We start from the raw sequence: 15,776 nt of genomic DNA, 5'->3' as shown, positions 1-15,776 counted from the left end.
TTTCCCTTTCACATGCCAACTCGTCCGATCAAGGAGGTTTTGATCATTATTCCACAAAGAGCTGTCAAATCCCCCCCCCAAAAAAAAAAAAAGCAGACAAAAGATAATGAATGTCCACACGGTTAGCCCCCCTCCATCCCCACCGGTGATTAGACGCAGGTTCCTATCCGTTGCCTCGAGTGTGTTTTCTGTGCGTGTGCGGTGGCTCTTGTCAGCAGTTAGAAATCATGCTTCATGTGTGTTCCGACTGTGTATGTGTGTGTGTGTGTGTGTGTCGCTGCTGCCGGGATTGGCAGGCTGGAGTGGGCGTGGCTTAGAACTCTGTGATGATCCCAGGACAGGAAGCCTTAACCCCCCCTCCCTCCCTCCTCCAACACACACACATCCACTCCCTCTCTTTCTCTCACTGATGGCAGGATGCAGATTGTAACCAGGGATTAGGGAGGTTCAAAAATCCGATTTTGCCCAGAGAAAGCCTTGTGTATTACTCTCTGAGTGTGTGTGTGTGTGTGTGTGTGTGTGTGTGTGTGTGTGTGTGTGTGTGTGTGTGTGTGTGTGTGTGTGTGTGTGTGTGTGTGTGTGTGTGTGTGTGCATGTGTTTTAGTTAGGGAGGGAGGGAGAGAGAAAGAGAGAGTGTGCAATATAGTCATTGGATTTTTCATAGTTTACCAGCTCCTGCAGTCACTAACTGCTGTTGTCAAGAGGATTTTTTTAAAGCCTCAAATGCAATCTTCTGTTGTTTAACTGAATCCTGCCCCCACCCCACCCCCCATTTATTTCTCCCTCTCTACACAAACTGCCTCTAAATTTACCTGACACCATCAATGCAACATTAACAGCATAATCTATTGTCATGTACTTGAGATAACTTAAAACGGCTTGCCTTCATTTTTTTTTCTTTTTATCCCACCTCTGCTGCTTTCCATCCTCCAGTTTCCAACATTTATTATGATAACGATACTATAAGAAGAGGAGATAAACCTTTCTAGGGGGGAGGGGGACCACCTTCATTCATCTTCTAGACAATTGAAACTGTCAAGTTTTTATTGGAAAAAAAAAGTGATGCAGCCGATTATTATGTCGTCTAACAAGGTAATCCAGCACCTTGTGGCGCCTTAAGGAGGTCAAATCACACATTTATAATTCAACTAGGTGGTAACAAGATTTAACCAAGCGTCGCTTAGCCTAAAGCCGATATCTCCGTCATTAGCCAAGCCTTGTTTATTGTCTAACTTTATGTCCTCTTTTTTGTTCCTTTCTGTCCCCTCAGGACAGTACACAGTGATGATGGCCCACTTCTACCTGAAGAGGAAGATTGGATATTTTGTCATCCAGACGTACATGCCCTGTTTCATGACTGTAATCCTGTCCCAGGTGTCATTCTGGCTAAACAGAGAATCTGTTCCTGCTAGGACCGTCTTTGGTGAGAGAAGCTTATTTACTCATTTCATCATTTCTTTGTATCTCGGTGATAAACCCTGTCATACCAGTCCCGCAAATGGAGAATGATAACAGTTGGCCGTTGAGCACCGCCTGGTATTTAAAGATAGAAAAGTCCCCACCTTTGTTGAGTGAGAGGAGCCCCGTTCTCATTTCTATAAGCCCTGTTTCCACTGTACTGAAAACAAACTGTACTGAACCAAACCGGACTGAACCAAACCGGACTGAACCAAACTGTACTGAACCAAACTGTATTGAACCAAACTGTACTGAACCAAACCAGACTGAACCAAACCGTACTGAACCAAACTGTACTGAACCAAACCGTACTGAACCAAACCAGACTGAACCAAACTGTATTGAACCAAACCAGACTGAACCAAACCGTACTGAACCAAACTGTACTGAACCAAACTGTATTGAACCAAACCAGACTGAACCAAACCGGACTGAACCAAATTGTACTGAACCAAACTGTACTGAACCAAACTGTACTGAACCAAACTGTACTGAACCAAACCGGACTGAACCAAACCAGACTGAACCAAACTGTACTGAACCAAACCAGACTGAACCAAACTGTACTGAACCAAACCGGACTGAACCAAACTGTACTGAACCAAACTGTACTGAACCAAACCAGACTGAACCAAACCGTACTGAACCAAACTGTACTGAACCAAACCAGACTGAACCAAACCGTACTGAACCAAACTGTACTGAACCAAACTGTACTGAACCAAACCAGACTGAACCAAACCGGACTGAACCAAACTGTACTGAACCAAACTGTACTGAACCAAACCAGACTGAACCAAACCGGACTGAACCAAACTGTACTGAACCAAACCAGACTGAACCAAACTGTACTGAACCAAACCGGACTGAACCAAACTGTACTGAACCAAACTGTACTGAACCAAACCAGACTGAACCAAACCGGACTGAACCAAACTGTACTGAACCAAACTGTACTGAACCAAACCAGACTGAACCAAACCGTACTGAACCAAACTGTACTGAACCAAACCGGGCTGAACCAAACCGGACCGCTTGGTTGAAACAGGGCTCTAATGTCCTGTAATTTGTCACAACCTTTTGTTTGCTCTTAGGGGTGACCACCGTACTGACCATGACCACTCTCAGCATCAGCGCCAGGAACTCGCTCCCCAAAGTGGCCTACGCCACAGCCATGGATTGGTTCATTGCCGTCTGTTACGCATTCGTCTTTTCCGCCCTCATTGAGTTCGCAACAGTGAACTACTTCACCAAAAGGAGCTGGGCCTGGGACGGCAAGAAGGCTATGGAAGCGCAGCACCCAAAGGTACAGTTTGTTGGCACTGATCTACATGTGTAGGAATAAACAAGGGTCCGACCGATATGGAATTTTGAGGTCTGATACTGATATCGATATTATGGAGGGAAAAAAACTGGTACTGATATATCGGCCGATATCTTTCTTAGGTCTATGTTCAATCTGTAGAGATAGATAGATAGATTTATTGTGTTGATCCCTCAAATCCAGAGATAAAAAGTATAATGAAGAAATAATATAGCACCCTCTGCTGGTGAAAGAGAACTGCCAATGTAATACAATGAATCTCAAATTAAATGCAATTCGACTGGTGAATAAATCTAGTAATATCGGCGTATATCTGCGATAAAATGGCCGATACCGATAGTCACTTGATATGCTACTATCGGCCGATATTATCGGCTGGCCGATAAATCGGTCAGGCTCTAGAATGTAAACTCCAAAATACATGTCGATACAGTGCTAAGTTTTCTTTTAAAGCACTGATTACACATCATCAACTAGAAAGCACAAAGTTGGCATCACTGTTGACTTTACCTTTCAGACGGGTTTGACGTGAAGACGGCATTTTTTCTACGCCATATTGAAATCAACTCGCAGAGACGTCAGAATTCAGTTCATTAGTTGTTGATAGTACAATAGTGTACTGACTTGCTTATTGCTGGGATGGCAGTAGCTCAAGTCCCAGCACGACCAAGTCTGGAAATTGGCTTGGTAGCTAGTCCACTTATTATTAAATGTGTGTAGCAGGTTGTGTAACCACTGGATCGACCGAGCTAGCTTTTTTCCTGTTTCCTATGTTCAAGGTCTAATAAGCAAACTGCTGCTAAGCTAACATGTTTGTAAATGATGTTAAAAAAACTGTACTCATTTTGTGTTGAATAAAGGTATTTTTGAAGTTGAGTCAGTTGGCTGCAATCTTCAATCACACCACTAGTTGACACTAAATTGGTCACACTGGTTCTTAAAGAAAACCACTTTATCCATGTTATAAGGCAAAGCACTCGTATAAGTAGGCTATAGGAAGTTGCTAACTATTTCAATGCTCATTGTCATCTACCCAACTGTAGAAACGAGACCCCTTGGTGCTGTCCAAGAAGCCCAACAACGTCTGCTCGGCCGGCGTCAACTACACCCCCAACCTCACCAAGGACGTGTCCGTCTCCACCATCTCCAACGCGGCGTCGGTCCAACTCCGTGCCGCCGCCGAGACCAAGGCGCCAGACGCCAAGAAGACCTACAACAGCGTCAGCAAGATAGACAAGATGTCGCGGATAGTATTCCCCGTCCTCTTCGGAACCTTCAACCTCGTCTACTGGGCCACGTACCTAAACAGAGAATCGGTGGTGGTGAAGGGAGTCACCTCTACATAATCTTTTTTTCTTTTTTTTTGTGTGTGTGTTTCTGCATTAACAAACTGCGCTTGAGGAACAGAAACAAAACTATACCCAGCTAGCGAATTCAAGCGCTTTAAATGCAAGTTTGCAACTATATCCATTTCCTGATTTTCATTGCCCTAAAAACAAACCAAGACTTTCTTTGTCAACAAGAGAGCGAGTGCTTTGTTTCTTTCTCACCTCCCCTGCTGCAGTTTTGCATGATGCTCTCCTTAAATGGAGACAGTACACTCCTCTTTGTCTGGAATACTGACAATATGTATTCCAATCACCGCTTCATGTATGTGAGAACACTCCATTCTTACCACTTTGGGGAGGGTTTTACATTAAAAATTCAAACAATGGAGGCATTTTGAGCTAATTTCCCCCTTCATTAAAAAACGCTTCATATTCCTACCATGGAGGCTTGAAATGCAATGAGCTTATGAGATCGTAACACTGAAGTGCAATAAGGCATGCATTTACTTAAAGAGAGAAATTGCATGGGATTCCACACTCTGAATATTGGTGCTACAATTTGGTTGTATTTCTCTCTTTAAGCCTTTGCAAGTTCTTCTGCAAAAGGTGCTATCGGTCTCTTGGTGGAGATTCAAAGCCTTCTGCTTCAGGCTTGATTTCCCCAAAATCTCTTTGGCAGTCAAAAGCATCGACGCAACCAGAAGGTTTAATATATATGTATTGAAGATAATCATTTCAGGCATCCGGGACGTTTTAATGAAGAGATGCCTCATTACTTATATCTAAAAAAAAAAAAAAAGTCATCAAGTAGTCGTCGAGGCAGCTCGTCAGTGAGAACGTTGGGAAAACGTCTTCAGCCCACATGCACAGGACAGCTACTGTAGTGGGAGCTCTTTGGCAAAAATTTCAAATTCAGGATGCAATATCCTGTGCTCGAACTGAATTTTGGAGCCGGAGCCACTTAGCTAATAATATAAACAGCTGAGAGACCGGGTGAAATGCAGGAGCTGGGGATCAAACCCCCCGACCTAAAGTGTAGCTAACACAGCTACTTTGACCCCCATTCAAACTAACAATAAGACCTCAGGATGATTTCAAAGAGGTTTCAACAAGCTGATTCCTTGTGAATTTTGGGTATTTTAAGGGGCGTTTCCATTCATATAAGTACTGTACTCGACGATCTTTAGAGGGGTTCATCTACCGAGGACTACAATCTACTCCCTGACAATGTACTTTGTGGTTGTCCCGGCAACTGGACTCCCATCAGCGAATTCTAACCCATGGCCAAACTATCTGTGAAAAAAATGTATAAAACAACAGAAACACTCATAATGTAGGGACGAGGATTAGGGCCACTGAAAAAATATTTTTTTGGTTCTTATTTTCTTTAGAATTCTGACTTTAATCTCAGAATTCTGGCTCCGAAAAAAAAAGTCAAAATTCGGAGAAAAAAGTCAGAATTCTGAATTAATCTCAGAAATTAATTAATTAATATGAGAATCTCAGAAATCAGAATTCATCTCAGAATTCTGACTTTTTTCTCAGAATTTTGACTTTTTTTTCGGAGCCGGAATTCTGAGATAAAAGTCAGAATTAAAAAAAAAAATCAGAAACAATTTTTTTTTCCCCCAGTGGCTCTAATCCTCTTCCGTAATAATGTCATTTTTTCTCTGTGTTAAATACTAACAGGAGGAGTTGATGAACTACTGTAGTTAGAGAGCCAATAGTGACATTCTAAGCTTCTTGTGTTTTTTGTTTTCCTACAAAGTGCCGTTAGCTCATCAGGTGACATTTGGTTTCACAGTTAAAGTCAAGATGAAACTGCATTTCAAGAGCATCTGGTGTCAAAGTTCAATGGGTCAACTCGTCTCATAACTTTCTCTTCTTGATGCTTTTTGACGTGCTTGTGATCAAACTCTTGATCTTTGAATTTGTATTTCACTTCTTTCTAAATTGACTTCATCGGAAGCAATGAGCACACATTATGGCATTTTATGGCGTTAGCCCCTCATAACACAGCATAATGTGACTTTGTTGGGACTATGGTGAGACATACTCAGGTACCAAAAAAGGACGCGTGCTTTGCAGCAGAAGAGAATCACTGTTTCTTCAATATCATGCATTAGAAACAGTGTGGTTTGAACCTGTCACCTGCTGCTGTAAGCGTTGTCCTTGATGACTTTTTGATGCTTAATGGATGATGGTGTACCTGCTTTGCTTTGTGAAATCAGGACCTACAGTAAGTATTATTGTTTAAAGCCTTTTCTGTGTTTGTGCCATGATACTCTCAAGTGTTTTGTGCTGGCTCCCGGTGATATTGAATCTGCATTTACTGTATTCAAAAAATGTTGCTCTTTGTCAAACTGCTCTTTGGGTGAAGCTAAGACTATGTTCCAGTGCTTTTTAAGAAGAAAAAAACGACATGGAAAAAAATGCATTTGAAAGGCAATCTATACATCTGGTTGCCACGGTTTCCATGGCAGCAAGTCCAGATGGACGGACCAGACACCCCTTTTTCCCCTGGTAACGACATCCAACCTCTGTATATGTTCCCTTCTGTCCTCGTTTGTTTCTGAATCTGCTGCTTGTACATTTTTACCAAGAAACAAATGTGACTCCCCCCCCCCCCCCCCCCGTAAGAACTGTACTGCTGCTTTAGTTGTGCCAATTATTCGTCAAAGCTTTACCCTGACTTGTGTTTTCAAGGGAAATTAAACTGAAAGCATCTCGTCTCTGATCATGTGAGTGTATTTGACCTCCCTTTTTTTTCTGTATGGATGGCAGTCCGTCTAACATTGTTGATTAAATTAGTTTCAAACACATCAACGCTTTCCTTCTGGATGAATTTTAATCAGTGTCCTGACTTTGCCTCTGGCGCCTTCATCGTCTCAAAAATGTGTTTTTTTTTTCCCTCACAACTTTCATTACAGGCCGAGCTAAACCCTTTTTTATTTGACTGCCTTTAGCCTTTTTATGTCCTCATTTAGTGCTTGAAAGTGAATGCTAACACGATGAGCCATGGTAGTGATGATGCTAACCTGATTAGCATCCTCCTGTTAGCATGATCATAATCATGCTAAGAACACACAATCTATCTATCCATCTACCCCCCCTCCCTCCGCCACTGTGACAGATTCACTCCACTTTTCAGGAAATGTGTGCTAAAAAAAGGCCGTTTGGAGATTTTCCCTTTGTGACATCACAAAGGGCAGCAACCCCTCCCCCAGGTGGGTGACACTCCCACAGCTAGGTGTTTTGTTCTGCCCTTTGAGTCTGCATCTAACCGTAAACAATCGGACATGGTGCAAAAAAAAGCCCTTCCACAGAGGGGGGCGTGGTCATACACAGCTCATTTGCATATTTAAAGCTACAGGCACAGAAACAGCCTGTTCTGAGCAGGGCTGAAATAGAGGGGTTTATAGGCATGATCATAATATTTGACCTTAAAAACTGGGGGAATATAATGCACATGCAACGGTCTGCTTACAGTAAGTTGTTTATCCCGGGGAAAGCTATAGACAGCTTTTGAACAAGCATTTAGTTTCTCTTTAATGAGCCTCAATCATTAACTTTGTTGGATTTTTGGGGGATTTTTTTTTTTTTTTTTAAACAGAGACCATTACTTAGTTTTTTTGCAAAGATGCAGCAAAGCCATCGTAGCGTTACGTGATTGTTATTCATTCCTTGTTTTATGCACTTTATTTGTTTTGTGTATTATATTTAAAATGACCAAATAAAAACGATGAACGTAAGTGGCATTCAAATTATTTTTCATTGTAACATTTGTCAAAAAAAGCTGCTCAAAAGGGGCGTCCCCTCCAACAGGGCTGCTACTTGTCAACAGGCAAGGCAGGCAACTGCTTGGGGCCCAAGACCAATAGGGGGGCCCAAGAGGGCTGACAAACTTTGAACCAAAGCAGCGACCCAAAATGTGCAAATTTTGCAATGACAGTAGAAAACATCCCCTAAAGGGGACCCCATCTAACAGCATTCACTCTGACTGCACTGCTAAACACTGAGAGGGGCCCCATGAATTGACATTTGCCTAGGGCCCCAACAGACTCTAGAATCGCCACTGCCAACCAACATGTATGGAGGCTGTGGTCCACTTCCTGTCTATAAATAGAGGCATAAATAGCCCATAAATAAATCTTTAAAAAGAAAAAAAATTATAAAATCCCCGTACAGAAATAATTAGCAAGTGCAAGAGGGGAATCTACATTTCTTGTTATTTCCTTTTGTATTCCATATTTCTCAGCCCACAATTTAGAAATTTACACTGATACAGAGTACTTATCAGAGTAACTTCTGTAACTTTAAGGTTCAATTTAAACCCTTTGCAACACATTAGATCATGGCCGAAAATACATTATTGTTTTGGGGACAGATAACCTAAGAAAAGGCTGTCCCAAAATGTTTGCATCTGAAACCCTTTGTCAGTGAATCACAACCATCTTACAATCCTCAGATTGTATTGATGGGACTGACCTCTAAAGTAGGGTTATATTTAAGCAAAAGGAGTCATTAACGTCTCATTGGAGGATTTCTTTTTGGTTAATTAATAATCAGCAAATGCAAGCTGAAGACGGTTGTTCATCAGTTGCAGTGGTTGCAGCATTTCTGCGTGTTCAGCCACCAGGGGGCGGTGACGCCTCTGATGCCTCACGAGTTGAAAGCTGAACGAGCCTAGACTTCTTTCTTAAGTTCAGAGGGAGAGTTCGCTGTGATGTTGTGGGCAAGAAGCCTTGATGTGACTTCGAGTGGGGGGCAAACATCACAATGAAATTCAAGTACACGTCATTGAAACTGTTGTGCATGTATGACTTCATGCGGTCTGATAAGCTGCGTGGTAATAGAATATTTGGAGAACGTAAAACTATCAGGGGAAATGGGAATTCTGGAGTTTAGTGAAGTCTTGGTTCCTTCATATTTCAAGATCTGTTTCATCATAGTTAATTTGCCTGAATTATTGAGACGGCTCCAAAAAACATGAAAACGGATAAAGAGAAGAAAAAAATGACGTAGCCTGCGTCTACTAGTAAAGATGCATTTTTGTTTTCCACTCATGCAGTTGTGATCCAGGTATCTATGTAGCGCTCATACACGGTGTATGAGTCATGAAAGATGTTCATCTTCTAAAAGGTTCAGCAGCAGCAGCAGACAGCGTCACCCCACCACTCTGGTGCCCACACAAGACGTTTGAGAGAGAGAGAGAGAGAGAGAGAGAGAGAGAGAGAGAGAAAGAGAGAGGAGGGTGCCACTGAATCAAGTCGCTTCGACTCCCGCGCCGCTTGGACTGATCAGACTTGATTGATCGTCGGGGTGCGTCCCGGAGGATCCCCCCCTTCGACGAGCTCAGTGGACCGGTGGGGGCGGGAGTGTGGGAAAAGACCACTGTGTGTGTGTGTGTGCGTGTGTGTGTGTGTGTGTGTGTGTGGTCGCAGATGACACGCAAGAAGTAAGTGTGTGGGCGGATGAGGGAAGTTCGGCGAACGCATTGATGGTCGCACACCTACTGTACTGCCACTTATCGCAGCAGGGGGAAAAAAAAACTCCTGGATCTCCAGCCATCAATTTTTAGTGATCGGGGGGGTGATTCATGGATGGGAAAATGACAATCAAGTTTGCGATCATCTTCTTCATACTTCTTCTTGATCAAGGTGCAAGGTGAGTCTAATGTGCACCTTTTTATTTTGCATGCTCCTGACCATGAGAGGTGTTCTAAAAGTTCACAGGTGACTGATGGATGATTTTAAGGACAACTGCGCATCATTTTCTGTGAATGAGTCCGGCTGATAATGCATGGTGCTTTTTTATTTATTTATTTATTTATTTATTTTTCCGAAAGGGGCTTTCCCCGGGCGCGCACGTACACACACACACACAGGCACGCACAAAAACACACGCGCTCACAGGAGCACACAGAAAAAAACAAGAGCAACCATTTACTGCTATGACTGAATACAGACTGATTATCATTTCCAACAAGATGGATATGCCTCAATAGAGTTTACGTCTAATGCTTTGCAGTGCGGCAAAAGTTACCATCACACAGTTGTTTTTTTAGGGTGATCTAGGGTGTCATTTCAGGGTAAACAACCCCCCCCCCCCCCCCCCCCTCCCCTCCTTTATTACACCTTTCAGTTGTGATCTACTGGAATATGGCGCCGACGATGAAGATCACCACCACGCCACTGTCAATCAAATGCTGGTCCCCAGGTCGCACCAGGAGGACGCCACGCTCATCCTGAACAACTTACTCAAGGAGTACGACAAGAACCTACGGCCGGACATAGGGGGTAAGATTACGTTTTTAAAATGAGTTTGAGTGGAAAGATTACGTGCCGCATATGGCGTTGAAACTTTGGAGTGGAGTTGTTGTCACTGGCGCTGTCCGTGGTTCTGATTGGCTGGGAGCGGAGCTGTCCATGGTGCTGAAACGGGCGACGCTGCATCACTGGATGTGGGATGTTTATCCAGAGGTAGCTCGTGTAGTAAATCATTTATTTGCGTGTTTTAGTTCCCATTTTTTGGACACAAATGTTACATTTGATTTCAAACCAAGATTCCATCTTTTTATGGACATTGCCTAAATCCAGGCCTTTCTCAAATCACTTGCTAGTAGCTACAGTTAGAGCTCAACCAGGAAATTAAATTGGAATACTGTCCTCCGATGGGGAACTGATTAATTGACCGACTTCATTATGGTATGGTAGGTGGCAATATGCCTCCGTTCAGTTCGTTACTATTGGACCTTCCTCTGGTCGACCTTGATAACAACTTAGCAAGTTAGAAAATGGGAAAGGGGTGAATGTCGAGCAGTGAAAAAATGGTCAACTTTACAAGTCTGTACATGCACTATTCATTACTTTTGGCACAAATGTGATAAAAGCTATCCCTCTAGCTCAGCGATGGGCAACTTTGGTCACAGCAAGGGCCGCATTCCATTAATTCTCACGGCCAGGGGGCCAAATTGTAGCATACAAGTCAATTATGTCTCGGTCGAACTGCCTCTGGCGGTCATCCAGAATTCAGAGAACCGTAGTTACATATGTAACTCTCGTTTTCTTGATTTCATGGCGGATTTTGTCATGTTTTCTTCATGTTTCCAATGAATTGACAAGCGAATGATTCTGTTGACACTCAGAATTGTCACCCTCCAAAACACATCGACCGACCCCCCCCCCCCCCCCCCCCCCCCTAGAGGCCAAGCGCCTCAAGTCACATTCCCACGTTATCCATTGTGATAAATCCTTTCCTGTACTCACAAGTCTCTCCTGATTGGACGAGTCTTAAGTTAGCTTAGTGTATCGACAATGGCAGCATAGCATGTCACCTTGAGCAGCCTATTAGATTGCCAGAAAGTTATCCCATTATCAAGACATGGAAATAAACGAATATGTCGTAATGATGTAAAAAAAAAAAAAAAAAAAAAAAAAACAGTTTTGTTTTCCAGAGAATAACAAGAAAAATAAGATGAGATCTGGAGAAAACAACCAGAATTTATTTTTTCTTCATTGGAACATTAAAATGTCTGGATACATATGCGCTCATGGTTTCCATTGAAGCCAAATGTGTAGTGCCCTTAATGTGCTAAACAAGCTTTTATCGGGTATTCTAAAAAAAAAAACACCTTCCAGTCTTTATTGGTAATTGTGCGGCAGGGGACTTCCTGTAGATTGGTTGGTGCATGGACCTGGCTTTTTTTTTTTTTTTTTTTTTTTTATCTACTGCAACACTCTAGAAAATTGGTTCATATTCACTTCTCACATCTCAGTAAGTCCATTCAGAACATGTTGATTTGGCCTCGTCTTGTCTTGATTAAAAAAAAATATATTTTTTTATTTGCAACCCCCATCATTTCTGCAACACAATGGAACTCCAGCCTTGATTGCAGAGACGAGGAGTACTCTTCAGAGAGGCAGGAAGGCTGGCTGCTATTCAAATGGTAACTAGCTTGAGCCAATGAATGATTGGAAAAAAAGGTTCTCAGTGGTACTCATTAGCAAAAGTTAATTTTATTATCACTGCTTTTAAAGAGAATTAAAGCAGTGTGACAAACATGGAAGGTTGTTGGACTAGGGGAGCGAGAGTCAGTGGGATTCTTTATGATGCTGTACGATCGGTAACATGCCGTGATGCACAATCAGACGACTAGTCAACCTTTTATGTGGGAATCATTCGGGAATTGCTCTACTCTACATTTTGAATAAAAGCATGTGTGACTATTAATTTTTCAGTTGTTTTGATTGCCTGCTGTCTTGTTTCTGGCAGTGTACTGTCACATGCCCCCCCCCCCCCCCCCCATGCTGGGGATCATGTTCATCTATTCATTGTGAGCACAAAAAAAAAGGCTATGAAGTTATATCTGAAAAAAATGAGCCTGCAGCGGTCTTTTTTCCCCAAACTTTGGAAGATACAGAATATTTGGGAGAGTCTGTAGTTTCTCAATCACAGGGTTGGAGGATCAATCCCAGCTCCGCCCCCTCAGTATCTTGACCTTAGAGTCCCTGCACAAAACACTGAACATCCGGGATTGCTCCCAAATGCATAAAGAGCGTCACATGAATGGGCTGCTTAATGCTGATTGGTCCTTTTTACATAGTCAGGTTTCAGGTTAGTCTGGTACGCTTTGGTACGGTCAACCCTGATCTTGCTTCAGTTTCCACAGCCAGCCGTACCCTTATTCTGTAAGCAGAGTGTTAGCCCGATAGCAATAGCCGCGTCAGCTATGTCATATAGCGTGACATCATACAAGCTCAACACAGTGTAGCCTGCTAATAAATTCAATGAAGAAGAAGAATGCGACTCAGTAAACAAAGGGCAACTGAGTTCTACACCTCCGACGAGGTCATCCATTGGGCAGTGCTACGATATTAGTGGAAAAAAACAAAAAAAAAATGCCTGAATGGCTCTTTGGAAATCCACAGGATATTTTTAAAAAATGGCAGGTTTTGTGTTTAGTCCTTCATTACCGCTGAAAGAACGGGATAGATGATTCATGGTTCGTGATTCAGGGTCCGATTGGTACGCTCAGCACCCCAACAGAAGGGTAGCCAAAAAAGAAAAGTAGGATGGTACGGCCGGGTCCTCTTTGCGAGCGTTTCCGATCACAGCCATTCTGTGAAGCTACGAGCTAACTACAGAGCGCTAACGTTAGCCTGCTAACACAACAATGCAGGCCACAGGCATTTGCGCCTTGAGCCTGTTATGTTGGCCACTTGCGCTTAATGCTGCTTAATTATGGTGCGTTCCATTTTGTAATTCCTTGGTCCAAATTGGAGGGGAAGGGGGAGTTGGAGGAGTTTGGCTGGAGGAGAGCGGCGGTGTCAAAACGCCAGATTGAAGTTTGTTTTGGTTTCATGCTGCTGCTCAAGGGCGACATCTACTGGATCCATCGATGGAAGTAGAGAGTTCAAGGAATGTTTCGCTAGAGATCTGAAATGACCAATAAGGTGACAGCCAATAGCACAGTCATGGGAATAAAATGTTTGTCTGTTTTTTTTTACCCCAACTAGTGCCCGAGTTGGTTCACCTCGCTGATGTGGAAACTCCCTCCAGCCCCGCTTACACAATTAAGGATGAAAGTTTGATTTGATTTCGCCGACAAACCTCGGCATCGTCCATGAAATGTTAATGTCTGCAGGTTAGGAGAGGTAGCCAAACACACACACACACACACACACACACACACAGATGAACACATCCAAGAGGATGACGCTGAGTCAAAGACAGATCTGGGACATTTAAGTCGTTGTAAAATCAGCTCATCGTCTCGCACACACACTCACATAAAAAAACAAGACGACTCACATGGGCAGCCGGTGATTGAAGTCGGCGCAGTGTGGCTCTTTCATAACAGACACCGAGGAGTTTGACAAAAATCAAAGTCAGTCTCTCAACACACACACCTACACCTACAAAGGGGGGCGGCTGTAAACCAGTTGGAGACCAGGGGTTTTGAACCATCAGACTTTGCAAACTGTAAAAAAAAATAAAAAAATAAAAAAAAAACTTTGTTTGGTCTGAAATGATTCAAAGATTTAAGAACAGAATGAAGCCCGGGGCTGCATGCACCAGGATGGAGATAAGTCCTACAAATGGCTGCACTCAGCCGCACTCTGAGGGAGGGGTGGGCGGTGCGCTGACAGTGACATTATTTTGGTCTTAGAGACTGATATTGAAGAGGACATACACCAGATTCAGAGCCCCCATTATACCTCCAATCTAAGCTGCTAATACCTCCAAACAGACGATTTTTTAACTACATTCTGTAACATTTTTAGAACAATGTTTGTCCGATTATTTTTTGACGGCACATCTGCACATGCTATCCTTGTCATCTAGCAACCATCCTCTGATTAGTGACCAAATTTTCTGTAATTGTGCTCGTCAAAAAAAAGCTTGTTCAGAATTCTTTTTCTAATCCACAAAAGTTCCTTTTTCCTTTTTTCCCCCCTGTCTCCTCCACTCGTCTTGTAGCGTCAGCAGTGAGTCTAATTTTCATATAAAGTGGGGAACTGGTCCACTTGTGAGAAAAGCGACACACATTTCCCCAGAGGAGGAACAAGTGTTGAGCGTCAACCTCAACCGATAAACAAGCGGCTCGCCTCGGATGAAGATGAAATGCCTTTGTGTCCCTATTGTGTCACTTTCCTTTTGGCTGAGGAGTGTGATCACTGTCTGCGATCTGTGCAGTCCCCATGTACAGCGTGAGGACGTCCCTGTGTGTGTGTGTGTGTGTGTGGGGTGAGTGTATCAGCGTGCTCACCAGAGATTTGCGGACAAAACCGGCTAGAACGGAGAGCTTTGCATGCTGGGAGGTCTCTGCAGCCACGCGCATGTAGAGTTCAGACGATGATTTAAGGGGTTCAGTTAATTGGATCTGAGCTGCGATCTAAAAATACACCAGTTCTTTCACAAATTACAAAAGACTGTAAGTGTCCAACAGCGTGGAGATAATGACTTCAGGGCAACCTTAAAAGGCATGCGGCTAAGTAACACAGACCTCACATACTTAGCTCAATAAAGTGGATTTTTTTACAAAACAAGATTTTTAAATTTTTTGCTTTATTCCTTATAGTTCAGCAGATATGTGAAAGAATTGTGCTTTTGATCATAAAATCATGAAACTTGGCATAGAACATGCCCTAAGGAAGATTTTTGGCTATAGGGGCCATCGTACAGTATATTTGTCCAATGGCGCCATTGGCAGCCATTTTCAAAATGGCCGCCACCTGGTATCTTAGGTTCTAGAACACCTAGGGTCTTGATTTTGGCTAATCCTACATTTTCCAAGGATAAGGAATGCAGTGGTACTATTTACAATGTGCTAGCAACTACCTTACTAGTGGCAACAATTCTGAGAAAAGAATCAGGACATTTTCTAAGAATTTCCCCCTCAAAGTTAAGACTAGATCCTCGTAAAGATGAAAGTTATTCACAAAGCGTCTTAGTCCTTAAGAGAGCTCCTAATGTGTCAAACTGTGTGGAGGACTTCTAACAGGAAGAAGAGTTTATTAAAACTGAGGAGAAAATGAAGAAATGTTCTGCAAACACTTCATGAAGAATATTATTATAATATTATTATAATTATTGAATAGTCGGGCCGAACAGACTAAAACCATTAGTGCAGACATTTCAATCTGTTTTCAGTACAAAGTGAG

The 15,776-nt window shown here is 42.8% G+C and overlaps 2 protein-coding genes across 3 annotated transcripts in view; both read left to right on the top strand.

Moving 5' to 3' along the window:
- Positions 1-6,514, top strand: part of LOC132959391 (gamma-aminobutyric acid receptor subunit alpha-5-like) — a 31,248-nt gene extending 24,734 nt beyond the window's left edge. For both annotated transcript variants that reach the window (XM_061032346.1, XM_061032345.1), the window contains exons 8-10: positions 1,271-1,423; positions 2,553-2,764; positions 3,826-6,514. In XM_061032346.1, coding sequence (XP_060888329.1) covers positions 1,271-1,423; positions 2,553-2,764; positions 3,826-4,128 — 668 coding nt within the window. In that variant the 3' untranslated portion in view covers positions 4,129-6,514. The remainder of the gene's footprint in view (positions 1-1,270; positions 1,424-2,552; positions 2,765-3,825) is intronic.
- A 2,805-nt stretch (positions 6,515-9,319) lies between these two features.
- LOC132959702 (gamma-aminobutyric acid receptor subunit gamma-3-like) overlaps positions 9,320-15,776 on the top strand; it is a 58,683-nt gene continuing 52,226 nt past the window's right edge. Inside the window, exons 1-2 of the mRNA XM_061032883.1 lie at positions 9,320-9,777; positions 10,255-10,409. Of these exons, the coding sequence (XP_060888866.1) occupies positions 9,710-9,777; positions 10,255-10,409 (223 nt within the window). The 5' untranslated portion in view covers positions 9,320-9,709. The remainder of the gene's footprint in view (positions 9,778-10,254; positions 10,410-15,776) is intronic.

The sequence above is a fragment of the Labrus mixtus genome, chromosome 24, assembly GCF_963584025.1.
Source record: "Labrus mixtus chromosome 24, fLabMix1.1, whole genome shotgun sequence".
In the NCBI taxonomy this organism is placed as follows: domain Eukaryota; kingdom Metazoa; phylum Chordata; class Actinopteri; order Labriformes; family Labridae; genus Labrus; species Labrus mixtus.
Note: the sequence above shows the minus strand (reverse complement) of the source record. Positions and strands in the feature narration are given on the sequence as shown.